This window comes from Rhincodon typus, chromosome 24, assembly GCF_021869965.1.
Source record: "Rhincodon typus isolate 14 chromosome 24, sRhiTyp1.1, whole genome shotgun sequence".
NCBI classification, from domain to species: Eukaryota; Metazoa; Chordata; class Chondrichthyes; order Orectolobiformes; family Rhincodontidae; genus Rhincodon; species Rhincodon typus.
In genome coordinates, this window is record NC_063355.1 from 37,697,553 (window position 1) to 37,715,153 (window position 17,601).

Consider the following 17,601-nt stretch of genomic DNA (forward strand, 5'->3'; position numbering starts at 1 on the left):
TTACAACTTTTCATCCCAACCATGCAGACAAGAAGCCCCACCATGACGTTTGCAAATCGTTAGATTGTCGACAGGTATAATCTTCGGAGCAAGGAAGCCAAGACCCTTCTGTAGCTTAGCTTTATGTGCAGTTTGCCTTATCCTTCAATATGTAATTTGGATTAATTTCTAATTTTACAATGTTTTTAACGCTGCAGGGGTGTTTGTGGAGAAGTGAAACTGGCATTTGAGAAGTCAAACTGTAAGAAGGTAGCTGTGAAGATTGTACATAAACCCAAATTTGCACAACTTGTATCTGAACGAAGTGTAAGTATGACCAACTGAATTACACAGTATCTGTGTAATTTAATCTGTGTTTTTGTTTTGAAGCCAAAGGAGATTAACATCAGCAAACTGAGGGAACCTTCTTGTTATACAAGATATTAAACTGAGTAGAAATCTGGACACGATTCAAAGTATGCCATGAAAATAGTACCAGGAGCACAGACTCTAACTCTCAATGAACAAGTTTAGGATTAAAATCAGAAGCTTGTCTCTAGCAGGCATTGTAGTTCATTAAGAATTGGTTGGCATCTGTGGTTGAATGGGTAGGAAGGGAACTGGTGTTATGGAGATATTCTGTCTAGAACATGATAGGGAATTCTCAACAAGATAGGGAATTATTTATTCAAAAGGTAATTTCATGTATTAAAAGTTAATCCCAGAGATCCAGGTAATGTTTAGGGGACCTGGGTCTGAAACCCACCACAGCAGATGGAATTTAAATTCAATAGAAGCTGGGACTGAAAGTCTAATGAACACCATGACATATTGTTGTAAAAACCCATCTGGTTTGCTCATGACTTGTGGCATGGCAGTTTCCCTTTATTAAATGTAACTCCAAACCTCCAGCCATGTGTTTGACTATCAACTGCCCTCTGAAATGGCCAAGTAAACCTTTCAGTTGTATGCGTAAAATGTCTTGAAGAAAAGGAATGAAACTGGGCGAAATACCTAATATTGACTAAGTCACGATGCCAAACTCAGCCTAGTTGATCGTGAAGAGTCCTCCTCCTCAATATCTGGGGGTTAATGCCAAAATTGAGAAAGATGTCTCCCGATTAGTCAGGTTGTTGTTTGTTTGACTGTCATTCTTGTGCAATTATACATACACACAATGTTCCAGGAAACAGTATCGTCATCTCCTCAATGTCCTGTCTCACTAACAGGGTAAACCCAGCAGAGGTGATGGTGCAGTTTATACAGTCAGAAGGGAGTTGCCCTTTGAGTCTTCAACATTAACTCTGGCCTCCATGAAGTTTCATGGCCTCCAGGTCAGACATGGTCAAGGAACCCTCCTGGTCACCACGTACTACCCCACCACCCTTTGGTTGTTGGAGTAGTCATCCATGTTGAACACCACTCGGAAGAAACACCGAGGGTGGTAAGGCTGCAGAATGTACTCTGGGTGAGGGACTTCAATGTTTATCACCATGGATGGTTCAAAAGCATCCCTACTGACTAAGCCTATCGTGTCCTAAAAGACACAGCTGCTAGATTGGGTCTGAAGCAGGTGTTGATGGAGTAAACAAGGGAAAAAGATACTTGACTTCATCCTCACCAATCTGCCTGCCACAGATGCATCTGTCTATGACAGACTGACCACTACACAGTCCATGTGAAGATTAAGCCCTGTCTTCACACTGAGGATCCCCTCTGTCTTGTTATGTCACATTATCACCGTACTAAATGAATAGACTTCAAATAGGTCTGGCAACTTGACTGGGCACGCAAGTGGTGCTGTATGCCATCAGCAGAGGCACAATTGTATTTCAATACAATCTGCAACTTGATCTGGAAAATCCCCTGCTCTGCCATTACTGTCAAGCCAGGGATTCAGCCCGTTTCAATGAAAAGGGCAGGAATGGCATGTCAGGAGCAGTGCCAAGTACATTTTAAAAATGAAGTGTCATCTGGTGAAGTAACAAATCTGGACTAGCACAGCAGATAGCATAAGTTGCAAGTGATAGACTGAGCTAAGCAGTTCTACAACCTACGGATCAAATTTAAAGTCTGTTGTCCTACCACATACAGTCGTGAATGGTGGTGGACAGTTGAACAACTCACTAGAGGACAAGATGCCATTAATATCCCTATCCTTAATGAAGGGGGAGCATTATACATCAGTGCAAAATATAAAGCTGAAGCATTTCTTCAATATTCATCAAGATGTGATGAGTAGATAAAATAACTGAACGATTCTGAAGAAGGTTTACTCGACCTCAAACGTTAACTCTACTTCCTCTCCATGATGCTGTCAGACCTGCTGAGTTTTTTTTGATCAATTTCTGATTTTGTTTCTGATTTCAAGCATCCAGAGTTCTTTGGCCAATTTCATTAATTGCATGTGATACCAAGAAATGGCTGAAGGCACTAGATTGCAAAGGCAATGGGCCCTGACCATATTCCAGCAATGATACTGAAGATGTGCTCGACAACTTGCTGCACCACTATCCAAGCTGTTCCAGAACAGCTACAATACTAACATTTATCTGACAATGTAGAAAATTGCCCAGTTATATCCTGCACACAAATCAGGGTAAATCCAAACCAGCTGTTTACAGCCCCATCAATCTTTTCTAGATCATCAGTACGGTGTTGGAAGGTGTAATCAACAGTGCTTTCAAGTAGCGCCTGCTCAGCAATAACCTGTCCACTGACACTTGCTTTGGACTTCACTGGTCTATTCAGTTCCTGACATCATTTGAGCCTTGGTTCAAACATGGATAAAAGATCTGAATTCCAGGGCTGAGGTGAAAGTTGACTGCTTTAACATCAAGGCTGTATTGGACCAAGTATGGTATCAAGGAGCCCTAACAAAACTGGAGTGAATTGGAATTGGGTTTGGAGGGGTGAGGAGGTTGTGGAGAGAGTTTTCTGCTAGTGGGAGTAAAACTGGAACGAAGGAAGATGGCCGTGATTGTTGGATGTCAGTCCACTCAGCTCCAAGAGTTCTTCAGGATAGTATTCTAGGATGAACCAGCTTCAGCTGTTGCTATCAGTCACCTACCCTCAATCGTAAGGACAGAAGTGGGGATGGTTGTTGATGACAGCACAGTGTTCGGCAACATTTGTGACTCCTCTGCTAATAAAGCAGTCTATGTCCAAATGTAGCAAGACCTGGACAATAATCAGATTTGGGCTGATAAGTGGCAAGTAACATTTGGGTTCCACCAGTGCTGGGCATTAACCGTCTCCAACAAGAGATAATCTAACCGTCATCTCATCATCATGTGGCATTACCATTGCTGAATCCAGCACTATCAACATCCTTTGTTACCATTGACAGGAAACTGATCTGCACTAGCCATATAAAACTCTTGCTTGAAGAGCACGTCAGAATAGGAATCCTGCAGTGAGTAATTCATTTCCTGAATCCCCAAAAGCTGTCCACCATCTAAAAGGCATAGGTCAAGAGCGCGATGGAATATTCTCCACTTGTCTGGATGAGTGCAGCTTCAGCAACACACAAGAAGCTTGACACCATCTGGGACTAAGCAGCCTGCTTGATAGTCATAAGATGTGCATTCGGTCCCTTCACAATAGATGCACAGTAGCAGCAGTTTGTACCATCTACAAAATGTGCTGCAGAAATTCATTGAGGCTCCTTAGACTACACCTTCCAAAATTATGACTGCCAGCTAGCAGTAAAGGGTAGCAGATACATGGGAATCCCAGCGCCCACACCATATGGTGTGCAATGGTTCAAAAAAATGCAGCTAACCACCACCTTCTCAAGGCCTAGAAAGGATGGGCAAAAATGGCCCAGTCAGCAATGCCCACATCCCATTAATGGATTTTAAAAATGCTGGTGAATCTTTACTGGCTTTGCTTTTTGATTTGTGTCTTTCATGACCGAGTTTAGCACCTGTTATTCTGCAAATTTTTTTTGGCATCCTTTGAGACTGTGTATGTTTGTGTGTAGAAATGGGAAATGAGACTTGGGAACAAATTATAATTTACAAGATGCCTTATGGCTTTTGTGACATTTATTCTTCTCCTTTTACAAGGGCAGTGTAATAATCCTGATTGGACGCACCTCACTGGTGTCAAGTAATGTTCAGCATCTAAATGAACAATAATGTGCTATTATGCCACACAGACCTAAATATCTTATTTGTTCCCCCTTAGTGTATTGAATTTATTGGTATCATCCAAGGCAGTAGTTAGTTGATATAGCTGTCCTTCGTGCTTCTGGGATGGGATATACATTAAATGAGGGCATTTTAGAGATGTCAGTAGACATTCATGTGTAGGCTTGCACATGTAGAATGACCACATTGCCCAGTTTAGTTTTGGTAGTATTTACGAAGAAACAGTTGGTGACTTTTGGGATATTATTTGAGACATAAGTCAGAAGCTTCAGGAAAGAAAGCTTTTAGATTCCCGGCTCCGTGGTTTTCGGTTAACGCAAGTTGATGTCTACAACCTTTCTGATTTACTCTAGAGAAAAGTTATGCATTTAAAATAACAAATGGAGGAATATGTATTGTGAAAGCAGAATCCTTTTATTTAATCAACCACAGGTTTCTCTTTACAATCTACGGGGAATGAATCCAAGTAACTATTCAAGTAACTCAAGTAACTATTCTCTTCTAAGCATGCTTTCCATTTTTAACAGGTGTGAGTATCTCTATGTCAATGAATAAAGCTGCTTATTGAATTAAATGTCAACAGCATATGTGACCATGAGGGGTCTGACAATGAAATGATCAGAGCTTTTCACTAGAGCTGTTAACTGCTTTAAATCATGAGCTGCTGTAAAGTAGGTTTAACACAGCGTACCTAGGCAGCTGTAAATTCTGTTTGGAATGTTTTTGTGAATTAATATACCAAATATTCTGTTAATTCTTCAGTCTCCATGCTATACAAGTCAATTTTAAAAACAGTTCAGCCATTCTTTTGTTTGCCAGTTTGCTCCTGAAACTCTGTCTGCATGCTGTTGAATGCAGTGAATCTTTTGAGTGGGACGGTGTGCATCTATTTTTCTGTAGGTGTGTCCTGGCTCTAAGGTAATTGCACCTACTGAGGAGTGTGCTAATATACTAAAGGCAGCCAAATAAATTGCCATTCCAGAATATTTGCATGTGATGGAACAGTTGACCATTCATTTTGATGCCAAATGACTTACCTCTCATTCATACCGTTGCTGCTTCAAACTGTCTTGATCAATGATGGATGAAAATTTTTAACCATTTTCATACAACTTGATTTCAGTTCTCATTTGTGAATCGAGCTTATTGGCATTGAACTATTTTACTCCAAGCTTCTAATTGAATTCTGTTCCTCTGCAGGATGCTGCTGCAAAGTGTTCCACTTCAAATGTTGCAACAGAAGTTGAGATTCTGAAGAAATTGGACCATGTAAGTCAAAGTGTTTACTTTATTCTATTGAAATATTAATTTCTGATTTATAAATAATTGAAATTTTTTTTTTCTTGAAGCCTTGCATAATCAAAATTGAGGAGGTGTTTGATTTTGAAGACTCGTTCTACATTGTACTGGATTTGTAAGTGTTGTACCTTTTTTGGTCTTAATTTTGTGGAAATTTTCCTTATTTTCCTTATTACTGAAGAAGTCAACTCTGCCTTGCTTTTTTTTCTATTATAGTATTGGTTGCAATAAAATAATTTTAATGAAGTTAACATTCCCTTTTTCTAAAGTGGAATAAATTTAAACAAACCTATAGATCATTAAATGGGCATCTTGATTAAGCACGTTAAGAATATGTTTAAAAGGAAGTACTTGGGCACTGATTAATTATACGTATCTAAATGTGAAGCAACTTCCATTGTTCTTCATTGGTGTTGTAGGAGATAATGAGATCAAAATTAAATTAACTTTAAAAAGTAGTGGAGGTACAGGGGAGAAAGCTATGGTGGACCTATTGAGTATTTCACTAACACTTTCACTGCTTGAATGATTTTTGTTTTTCTTTTGAGACTGTTGATGATAATCTGTTTACCTCTAATCTTGTTTGCCTCTTCACAGGTAAACTTTTTTAAAAAAACTACATAAAAAGAGGGAGGTGGTAATTCTGTCCTTTGAACTTGTTCCATCTTTCAGTAAGATCACAGTTGGTCTGATTGTAATTCTCATTCCCACTTATCTCAGAACCTTCTTAAAGCTTCTGTCACCTTTTCAGGAAGAGAGTTTTAATGACTCAGCCTTCTGAGAGAAAAAGAATGTCTCATCCATGTTGAATTTGAGGCCTCTAATTTTTAAAAAGTGATTCCTAGTTCTTAATCCTCACATGAGGGGGAACATCCTATTCACATTTAACCCTGTCAAAACACGATCTTGTGTTTCAAAAAATTCGCAACTTACCATTCTGAACTGTAGTGGGTGCAAGCCCTGTCCAACCCTTTTTTATCAGAACACCTCTCCCTTTCAAGGTATCAGTCTGGTAAACCTTCTGTGAACTACTACCAGTATGTTTACATCTTTCCTTAAACAAGGTGACCGATATTGTACATAATTTTCCAGATGTGGTTTCATTAGTACCCTGTATATCTGAATGATTATCTCCCTCCTTTTATATTGAATTTCCCTTGTGATGAATTATAACATCATAATAACTTACCTAATTTCTAACTGTGGAGGGAGACTTTGTTTTAGTTCTCCCTTTTAAAACTTGTTTTGACTTTAATGCTTTTTTTTTAATGTCCTCTCTCATTTAAAGTGCCATTCCTTTTTTAACATTCCTTAATTTCTGGTCATATCTATTTTCACTGTGTGTAGCATCATGAGTGATTTACCCCCCCGACCCCGGCTTGCGCTGCTAGAGCTGACATCACTGTTTCTGTGTCTTACAGTCAAAAATTTCGTTTGTTTAAAAGTTTCTCTGCTGGGGTGCTGAAGTAAACTTCATTTTCAATCTTAGTTTTTAAAATTTCTCTGTTTATATCAATACGAATAGAGGAACTGCTGTCAGTTATTTGTTTAAAATAATTCTCTACTTTGCAGTACTTTACCGATAGAGGTAACATAGTTGAGGAATTTGTACTTAAACAGGAATGTAAATTTATTTAAAGACTTCTGTAAAAGCATGAAGCCTGCTTTCTTTACTGAAACTTTCCTTGTTTTGCTTTGCGTGTTATTTCAACTAGGAAGGCATAGTGCTGCGCGTTTATGGTGCCGTATTTCAACTATGACATTAGCTGTTCTAGGTAAACATTGTCCTCCAGAACCTAACATTAGGTTTAACATTGCTATGGGAAAACATGGTTCACTTAAAGTCGCAAATTTTCAGGAATGCAGCTCCAACTTTAACTGAGGACACCTTGTTCCTGCATACTTTTTTTGTATGCCACGCAGTAGCTCACCCAGATCTCTCTGTTTTTCAGAATTCTGCAGACTGTCACTATTTATATAATAAACTTATTTTAAAATTCTTGGAAAGTAATTAGTCAATTTCACTTTTTCACATTATACTCCATTTGCCAGTTCTTTGCTTACTCAAATTACCTATATCCCTGCATGGCACCTGTTGGCTCTCTTCACAGCTTACTTTCCTGCCTTTCTTTGTGTCATCAGCAAATTTAGCAACCATACCCTTGGTCCTTTAATCTAATTGATATAAATTGTAAAGAGTTGAGGCTTCAACACTAATCCCTGTGATACACCACATGTACATTTTGCCAAACTGAAAAAGACCCATTTGTGCCTACTCTTTGCTATCTGTTAGGCATAGATGGAGTATTGGCTTGCTATATGTTATCTCCTACAGCATGAGCTTTTATTTTCTGCAATAACCTTTGACACGGCACGCTATCAAAAACCTTCTAGAAACTAAGCGATTAATGAGAGGCATTAAAATAATTTGTGTTGTGTTAAGGGGCTAGCTATGTTTTGCAACAGGCTGCCTTATTATTAGAAAAGTACCAATGTTTACTAAATCACAAACTATGAATGGAGATGACTATTAACTTAAAGGATTATTCAGATGTATGATCAGTGCATTTTTATGGCTGCTGCTTTAAACTTTTGATCAATTTCATTTTTCACTTAAAGAAAACTGGATTGCTTGCTGCAAAATTTATGTATTAAGCATTATAACTCTGAACTTGCCAAAGGATCCCGGTGTGATTGTTTGTACTCAATGGTAATTACATCCCATAACTACAATTCATTTGAATCTAGGTCCTGATTAAAATATGGTTGCACAGAATTGAATAATTTCTCATTTGTATCCTTTGTCATATGCTACAGATAACCTCCAATTCATACCAAAATCAAATTATCTTGTCATGTAAAGCTAAATAAATTCTTTTTGAGAAATTTATACTTTTTTTTTTAAAAGGATGGAAGGTGGCGAGCTTTTTGACCGAGTAGTCCGCTCAAAAGGACTGAAAGAACAAACGACCAAACTGCTGTTCTATCAGATGCTTCTTGCAGTCCAAGTATGTAGCTATGATTTCTGTTATATTTTGTAAGCAACAAAAACAACTCATTTCTATTCTGATGAGCTAAAAGCAGCCGATCCATCCTTCCTTCTGGTTTAGAAAGTTGTTTGTTATCCCAATCGTTATTCCTATCCTGCTTTTCTAACTAATTACTTCTTCTCCAGAAAGTGTTGATTCATGCTGGGATATTGTCATGAATTCCAGCTGCCCATTCACTTGATATTAATAGCCAGTGTGCTTTTCAAAATAACAAAGGAGCATGGAACTGCATGATCCTTTCCTCACTTCACTCTTTTCTCAGAGTCATTGCATAATGACCAAATGTACAAATTATTGTAGTTTTCTTTTGCACGCTCCATTTCCGCACCACCACTACCATATTTCCCACCATGCAAAGATTTAGCCTGCCCCTGTGCAAAGAATGTGATGGGATGTGTGTATGATAGGATGGGTACCTCCGCATTGTCAAGCACTTTGAGCTCATTCCCACAATACAAAGGATGGGTGGATACTGAAACAGTCAGCTGCTTATCGTTGTAAATAAAAAAGCTGAGGTACAGTAAAGTATGTGAAAAGCTCACTTAAGCCTTCCACATATGTCATAACATGATTGAACAGATTGTTCCAAACCCATTCCTACCACCCCACCATCAGATTGATCAGCAGCCTGAAAGAGTGGGACTTCCTCCAGATGGACGGTGGTCTCTTGCTACTAATTTAGCTTGTTTGCTGTATGATGCAGCACAGGCTTATTATGCATTTGTGACTTTCCCCCTGGGGTGAGGAGAGGTGAGCTTTCTGGAGACCTGTATGTTTCAGCCACCGATCTTGAGAAACCCATCAGCATGAATATAATAGTCTTGTGAAACACTATTTAAATGAACATTCTCGTTTGTTTCCTCTTTCCATACTCTGCTGATACGAAGAGATTTTTCTCTTCGTGTGTTGCTAAAATTTTTCACTTCTTAATCCCATTGGAGGGTCTCATTGTCATGCAACACATCAGATTTAGTAACCTGTTATTACTGGCTCAACTTGCTCTTAAATTTTAAGCTTGAATCTCAGTATTTCTAACTTGCGAAGTATCATTCTAAATGACCGTTTTCTGAATTCTCTTGCCTCAGAATTTAAACAAACAAGCATGCTTATTTGTGTCAGAAATATGAACTGCAGAAATTTTTTTTTTTTAAAGAGTGGTGAAGTAGATATGAATTTTAAAATGCCTTTTACCGGTTAATGCCAGAATTTACTGGCGGGGGGAGGAAAAAAAAAGCATGTGAATGATGTGCAAATTGACTAGTAACTTGCGGAAAAGAAGAGGTAACTGAATTGTCATAAGTTGCTAGCCAATTTTTTGCATCATTCACCTTAACCGTCTGGTGATATTCATGAAATTGTTGAGTTGGTAATGGTTCCATCAATTCACCGCAGAATTCTAGTAGTTGATGCAAGTACTGATTTAACAATGACAACGACTGCCAAACCACTTCTTTTGCCCAGAAAGTGAAAATTTAAAGTGTGAAAAGAGTCGTATCAAGGTTCTGAGTTGCTGAAATTTTAAGTGTCAAATTTTAAAATGAAGAACTCTCTCTCCCTCTCTCTTTTTCTCTGTCTGTCTCCCCTTCTCTATCTCTGTCTCACCACCTTTAACTCCCTGTCTCTAAATCTGATTTGTTATTGAATTTGCCCTCCGATCTCTTTATTTGTTTTTCAGTACTTTTACCCAGTTGGTTAGGGAGATGTTTGTTCCTTTTAATCACCAAAGTCCTCTCTATGTAGTATTGCCTCTACTGCATTCAAAAGGATTTCCTTAGATTAACCCATGTTGGTGAATATCACATTTACTTATTTATCTAATGCTGAGAATAGAATTTCCTAAGCCTGCAGTTCTAGGAGAGATAGCTGGAGTAAGAAATATAAACATATTATACCAACAGGTAGAAATTAAATCAGGCTGTGGATTGAATATCACAAAAATAGGACTAGTGTAACACATGATATTGGTTCCTTTGCTAACCTCAGCTAACTGCACTAATGGAATTTGAACCAAGTATTACGTGGTTCGGTGTTACACTAGACAGTGCATTTACAAGCTAAGACACAGGAAAACTTTTCTGTTACTCTGTCTCCCAGAACTACAAAAGTAGTCCTCTCTCTCTTCCACCAACTGCACTTTAACATTTTTACTGGAACCTATATTAAACCTGAAATTTGACTTAATTACATCTGATTTTTAATGTGTTTGTACATGTGGTTGTTGAGGCTTAAACTTATTCACATCTCATCAGCCTCCTAACGAATGGCCACACTGGTGAACTTCATGTGGGAGCACGACTTTGCATTGTCAAAACGCTACCAAAAGTTCCGAGGGGCCTAGGAAAAAAGACTCAGAAGTCTCAAAAGGTGATAAAACTCTGGTTAAATATCTAGTATTTTAGAACTGTGAATTTTGTTTACTGATTTTGTTTTTAAAAACTGTCACTTGTTTTGATTCTGTGTTTGACAGTTTCATGTAATTTACGATTGTATCAAGGGTGAGAAAAGGGCCATTGGAACTATGTGCCCCATCCCATTCTTTGACTATTTTAACTCCCGTATTTTAACCCTTGCTTCATTCCCCCTGCATCCGCAACCTAGGAGAAGGAAATTAAACAAATCTCTAGAATATCCTCACCAAAAGCCCAAGCAGTTCCAGACTTTTTATTTATTTAGTGTTTTCTCTCTTTCTGCATGCTCTGAGCACCTACTTAAAATAGTTTACTTATTACTACTTGAAAGATGGTCAATCTTTGCTATCACCTATAAAATTCATTTTGACAGATAATTTACCATGTGGGAAAATAAAACTGCAAGAACTGTTTAAATTTTCCTTCACCCTGTCCCTCTGAAACCCCTTTCTTCCCTTTTTTTTATTTGTTTATAGTGCATTGCTGACTGTATCAGTCCAATTTTGTTATTGTCCTGAGCTGGAAAATTTCATCAAATTTGCTTCCAATTTTCACATTTCTCTCCCATTTTAATGTTATCCATCTCTGCTTTTTTTTTGTTCTCCTTCATGACTTCTCTGTTTCTGAGCCTAGGCTGTAGATTTGCACAGCTATCTCAGGCCCTCTTTCCTGTAAAACTTCATTCTATTCTTCCAATTTTTTTCCCTTCTTCCAATCTGTTCCGATGGTGCAGTCTTTCATACCAGCACTTCTGATATTTCTTCCCTTTTCCTCAGCTAAGGATTTCCCTCTCCCCTTAACCGAGTTCAACACTTTTTTTCTACAGTTATCGTCATTCTCCTTCCTGCCAGACCATCATAGGGTTTACTAGTCCTCACCTTCCACACAGCTAGCCGTTATTTTCAATTGATCATCCTCTGCTTTTGCCACCTCTAGCATGATGCCATATAATACGTTATCTGTTCCGTTTCCCAAGACACCTTTCCATGTAAACAGCACCTCCTTTATTTTACTTTTGTCTGCCATCCCAGGCTGCAAACATTCTGAAGTGTAACAGTGTTGTACTTTCAGTTTACTATATTACTGTTCGTAGAACATTGGGAAAACTTTAGCTGATTGGGTCACTGCTTTTGTGGTACTTCTCTATTCCAGTCTGCAAGGCTGCTCCTCCCAAGCTTACGGTTTCTTGTCTCTTTAATTTCTCACCTTGTTCCTGCACTGACCTCTCTGCCCTCCTTCAGCTTTCCACTAAAATTCAGCACAAACTCAAATAACACCTCAGCTTTTGGTTCACTGCTTTACAGCCTTCTGGATTCAGTGTTGCTTTCAACAATCTCTGCACTGATACTGTTTTCTTTTTGCTTTACGGGTTTCAGTTTTATTCTGTTTTCTCTCTCTCTCTGGATGGCAGCTGTTCATCGTTCTGCCTTCACTCACCTTTAGACCGATTTTGTTTGTTTCTTGTACGTTGACCATTTATTGTGTCCTTGTACCACCAACTCCCTTGCTTAATATCTATGGATTGCTACTTTTGCACAGAACATTTTTGTTCCTCTTTATCTACCATTCCTCCTTTCACTTACTTGGAGGTTATTACATTTCTAACTTTTTCTTTGGTTCTGGTGTAAGGTCGTTGACCTGGAATGTTAAATCATCTTTTTATCCCCAGATGCTGCCTGACCTAAGTATTTTCTGTTTCTATTACAATTATGTGGTGGACCTTTTAATTACCTCTGGTGTGAGCTGGCAAACACTGCAGTTTAGGAAAGAATAATTACTATTTGAGAATTGGCCCACAGCCTCATTGGAGGCCAGCAGGAAAAGGGCAATAAAATGTGGCTTTGCTGTTGTTACTCCTCACTTGAGAATATTTTAACATTGGATGACACTCAAAGGTTGCACATCAGGAAGGGTTTGTTGCTTTTGTGGCCACAGAGCAAAAAATTAGGGAGATAGGAAATGTGTAGAGTTGGAGAAGGGGGAGTAAGTGAATATATTGCTTCTCGTGTTCTAGGAAGCTTGAAACAAGATATTTAAACTTTGTTGATGAAGCTCCATTTTTCTTGTCACTGCTCTACCCTCAATTGTTAGTTTGATACACAGTGATGAATCTGGAATTCTGGATATCTATGTATGTACAAAGATCCTAAATCATGCGATAATAATATAGTATAACAAAATATAATTTAGTTTAAAATCCAAAGAGTCGGAGCACATTAAATTTTCTATCTACTTGCAGTACCTTCATGACAATAACATCACCCACCGAGATCTCAAACCAGAGAATGTATTGCTTGCGAACAATGAAGAGAACTGCCTCATTAAGGTACGGATTGTGATGCAGTTTAATGTCATCTGCTGGTAAAACCGAGATAGTGTTGGGAGAGCACCAACGATGTTTGGAGTGGCAGTAAAATAATGCATTGAACATCTGCCAGTGTTGTGTATTATCTACATGGTATATGGACTGTTTTACCTAGTTGTGGTCTCATTTCTGCATGAAATTCCATGTAGTAACACTCTGTAGCTGCACTTCTTCTGATTATGACTGTTTCTATATACTGGTATTTAAAATGACTTTCCCCTATAAAAGTCTGTACCCTTGATATTAGCCAACATTCCAAAAATTCTATCTATCAAAAATTTCCACCTTCATTTTCTTTATGTTCTCAGTCAGATAACTTGGTTGAAATCAACTGTTGCTTCACCAAATGGCAATTTTTGTTGCTAACTTCCTTCCTGGCTCTTAATTTTTAAATCTCCTCCTCATTGTGGATCTTGTGTACCAGATTTTAAATATCACAACACTGGTGACCACAGCAAATCCTCATGGGAATACAATGATCCTAACTCAGACCAGACCAAATTTCTCAGTTTACATTTTCCTATCACAGCAGCTGTCTAGGTCAAGTCCTGGAATTTAAAACTCTGTCTATCCTTTTTAAAACATACTTTACAGCCCAAATCCTTGTCTGCTATCTGGTTCAGGAGCAGCATCTCTTAAAATTTGTCATTAGACTCCAGGGTGTTGGGGGGGAAAAAAAAATCAAGTCAGTTTTATTTCATTTCCATGGAATGCGAATGATGTAGGCAAGGTCAGCATTTGTTGTCCACCTCTATTTGCCCTAGAGCTGAGTGGCTTGTTTTTCTAGCCACTTTGAGGACATTTCAGAGGATGAGTAAGAGTCAGCCACATTGTTATGGGTCTGAATGCATGTTTACGCCAGACTAGATAAGGGCAGCAAATTTCTTTCTCTGAAGAACATTAGTGAACAGATGAGTTTTTACGATGATCAATGATTATTTCATCATTGTCATTTCAGGACTAGTTTTATTTTCCAGACTTATTAATTTTATTTGAACCCCCAGCTGCCTTGGTGGGATCTGAACTGAGTTCCCACTAGTCCGGTGACATTACCATCATCATCCCTATAAGTGCATGTTGCTATTGTTGCTACTCCTTGGTGTACTAATAGCCGAGAAATTGCTATACGAACAGATTAATCTGACCAAACTCAAATCGATGTATTTTTAGTATTGTACCCAAGAGCATATGATGTCAGTGGTAGTGTCCCTACCCCGGACTGGAAGGCCTTGGTTCTAGTTCCACTTGCTCCAGGGGTGTGTAATAACATCTCTGCACAGGGTGAGTACAAAAATAGGTTAAATAAATAAGTTATTCTAATTAATCATCTATATTAATTGCACTTTTCATGTGGGCAGTTTAGCAAACTAAATTGAACTATGGATTTGGAGTTATCCCAAAAAACCTACCCTTTAAGTTTGTCTTGCTCCTTTACTCTTCTTTGCTTGCAGGTGTTGTGGCAAAGCATGTTGAACCATGTTAAATGCTGTGTAAATTGTGCAAACTACTATTAAATCTTTTATAGTTCCATGCAAGCTGTATTTAATAATTGCTCTGTTCTCCTTCATTCATCAGGGAACATGGCAGTGCTTAACTGAAATCCTTCAATACACAACAAAGATTTTGAGATACTTTGTCTCTTTAAAAAGTTGCATTTAATATTTTGGAACACTATTTTTATTCTTTTCAAGATTACTGATTTTGGTCTGTCAAAGATCTTGGGAGAAACATCCCTGATGAAAACGTTATGTGGAACACCCACCTATCTAGCTCCAGAGGTGTTACTGGGTGCTGGAGCAGGCGGCTACTCCAAAGCAGTGGATTGCTGGAGCCTAGGAGTTATACTTTTCATATGGTAAGTCATTTGTTTTGCATGAATTTCAACTGAAGTGTTGGCTTTTGGATGGAAACTTCTATTTGAACAGGGATCTAGTAAACTGAAGCACAGTTAATTGCAGTTTTCACTTTAGGCTTGAAGTGAACTGTTAGTTTATAATCAACACAACAGCAAAAACAAAGTTACTGGAAAAGCTCAGCAGATCTGGCAGCATCTGTGAAGGAAAAAGATAGTTGATGTTTCGGGTCTGGTGACCCTTCCTCAGAACCATTTTGTTAGTTTATAAACATCTGTGTAACTTGATGGCACGCAGGAGTTTCTTTGAAAAGCGGGTGTGCACTCTGTTTTTCTCACTACAGATGCTGCCAGACCTGCTGACTTTCTCCAGCATTTTGTTTTTGTATGGATCAAATCTTTTCTTAGTAGGCTAATTGAAGTTATTGCTTCTTAAGAACATAGGAAGGTATAGCATCTAACAATAATACTGTAGTCTTGAGAAATGTATATTTTTTAAACTTATCTTTAAAAAAAGTCATTAAGAGACTGGCAACATGTTTGTAGTTTTGAATTGTGTGCAAATCAGAAGTTGGCATTGAGAGTTTTGTGTATTGTGATGCATGAACTGGAAGGGACATGCTGAATGAACACGTAGGTCTTTTTCTGTGCATTCTTAACTGTACATTCATGTTTAGACATTCTTTTGCATTGTTTGTTTGTACTCTACAGAAGTTCAAAGAGGTGATGCTTCCTATATGAGAACTATCAGCTGGAAAGTGTCATTTTCCGTGGAGTTAATCTGTTTGAAATTAATATAATGTTAACTCTCTTAAACTTCACATTGATTTACTAAGTTTTTAAAAGGACTCAGTTGATCTTTATTGATTCCTCTGGCTTCTGAACAGATTTGTTTTATTAAATGGAGGGTGAATGTAAGCCGTATAATTTGTTTTGACTTCTGTTTAAAATGCAAGTACTATTTGGTCAGTCAGCAAGGAGGGCATGACCCCCTCCTTCCCAGTGAATTATGGAAATGGGTGGATACTAAAGATTTCATAAAATTTTGGTCTTGCGCTTGAAGCAACGTTATTCCAGGTACACGAAGACCGGAGTACTTGAAGATAATGTAATGCTTCATGGGATGAATTTTTTTTTTGTCTTATTACATAACTTAGTCCAACAAGAGGAGCTTGACATCAATGTTTTGTACAAAGTATTATTTTGGAAGAATATCTGGTGAGTGATTGGCAAAGTGAATAACTAGGTCCCTCTATAGTTACTAGAATGGAGACTGTTTGACTGAAGCATTCTGTTTTTCAGCTTGGGTGGATACCCGCCATTTAGTGATCAAATCAAGGACATGAATCTGAGGGATCAAATCATAAAAGGACATTACAAGTTCATCCCACAGTGCTGGGCAAACGTCTCTGAAGCAGGTAAGTGTGAGGCTAACACACAATTTGCAATTAAGGTAAATGATTGAATGAAACATGATCAGTGTTCAAAGTATTAAAACTTTAAGTCACCTCCGTGCTCCCCCCCCCCCCCGCCCCGGACCCACCTTTTTGTTTTTGCCATTTGTGAACATTGGAATTGTGTTGGACGTTCAATTCGGTACAGACACTGGTGGGGAGTATTCAGCCAACGTGACTGTTATATAGAGGGATCACTAGTTTATTTAAAGACAAAATGTAAGAAAGCATAAATAATTTTGTAGCAGCAAGATTTGAATGAAAGACAGCAGAAATTTAATGCTCATTCCTACCTAAAGTTATGTTTCTTTATAGATGAACTCATGGTTGGAAGCTGAGAATTATAAAAAATAAAACTTCTGAGCATGAGAAATTGATTGTTATCCTGTCTTTTAATGGCAACTTTTATTTGTATAACTTTCTTCTGCACATAATAACTTTTCACCTTTATTTCTGTTTAGCGAAGGACTTGGTGAAGCAGCTGCTTAATGTGGACCCAAATAAAAGATTCACAACAAAGGATGCTCTTAATCACTCGTGGATGCAGGTAGAGATGGCTTTTAAAAGTATTGAAGTGTTGGCACTAGCTGTTGTCTTGGAGTATTGCTTAAAGCTGGTTGCTACAATTTGTCACAACCCACTTGGGAAGGTGCACTGATACACAAACCCTACTATACCTGGGGTCACCACAAGTTAATAATTTAATCAAATTACTCAGAATCCTCAAATTTTCTGTCTGACTAACTAAGGTTAACATAAAACACTTCTGTACTTAGGACATTATCAATTTGATCAGCTTTGTTGAAGTTCCACATTCTGGAGGAGTCAATCTCTCTCCCTCTTAGTTAATGATTTATTCTTGGAAATTTTACTTCTAGTGCAACAGAATTTACTAGAATTGATGTGAATTTCTGGTATTCATGAACACACCACTGGTCATATTGAAGGAAATTCAATTGGCTATGCAAATCTTTCATGACTCAATAGTACTCTAAGGTTTTGGAGTAGATTTGTAGCTCCGGTTGTGGGTGTTAAGGTTG

The 17,601-nt window shown here is 38.1% G+C and overlaps 1 protein-coding gene across 1 annotated transcript in view; it reads left to right on the forward strand.

Annotated features, from left to right (window-relative positions):
- The window catches only part of chek2 (checkpoint kinase 2), a 33,330-nt gene that overhangs the window by 8,254 nt on the left and 7,475 nt on the right, over nucleotides 1-17,601 (forward strand). Inside the window, exons 5-12 of the mRNA XM_020510571.2 lie at nucleotides 198-306; nucleotides 5,334-5,402; nucleotides 5,483-5,547; nucleotides 8,341-8,440; nucleotides 13,130-13,216; nucleotides 14,947-15,110; nucleotides 16,410-16,525; nucleotides 17,023-17,108. Coding sequence (XP_020366160.1) covers nucleotides 198-306; nucleotides 5,334-5,402; nucleotides 5,483-5,547; nucleotides 8,341-8,440; nucleotides 13,130-13,216; nucleotides 14,947-15,110; nucleotides 16,410-16,525; nucleotides 17,023-17,108 — 796 coding nt within the window. The remainder of the gene's footprint in view (nucleotides 1-197; nucleotides 307-5,333; nucleotides 5,403-5,482; nucleotides 5,548-8,340; nucleotides 8,441-13,129; nucleotides 13,217-14,946; nucleotides 15,111-16,409; nucleotides 16,526-17,022; nucleotides 17,109-17,601) is intronic.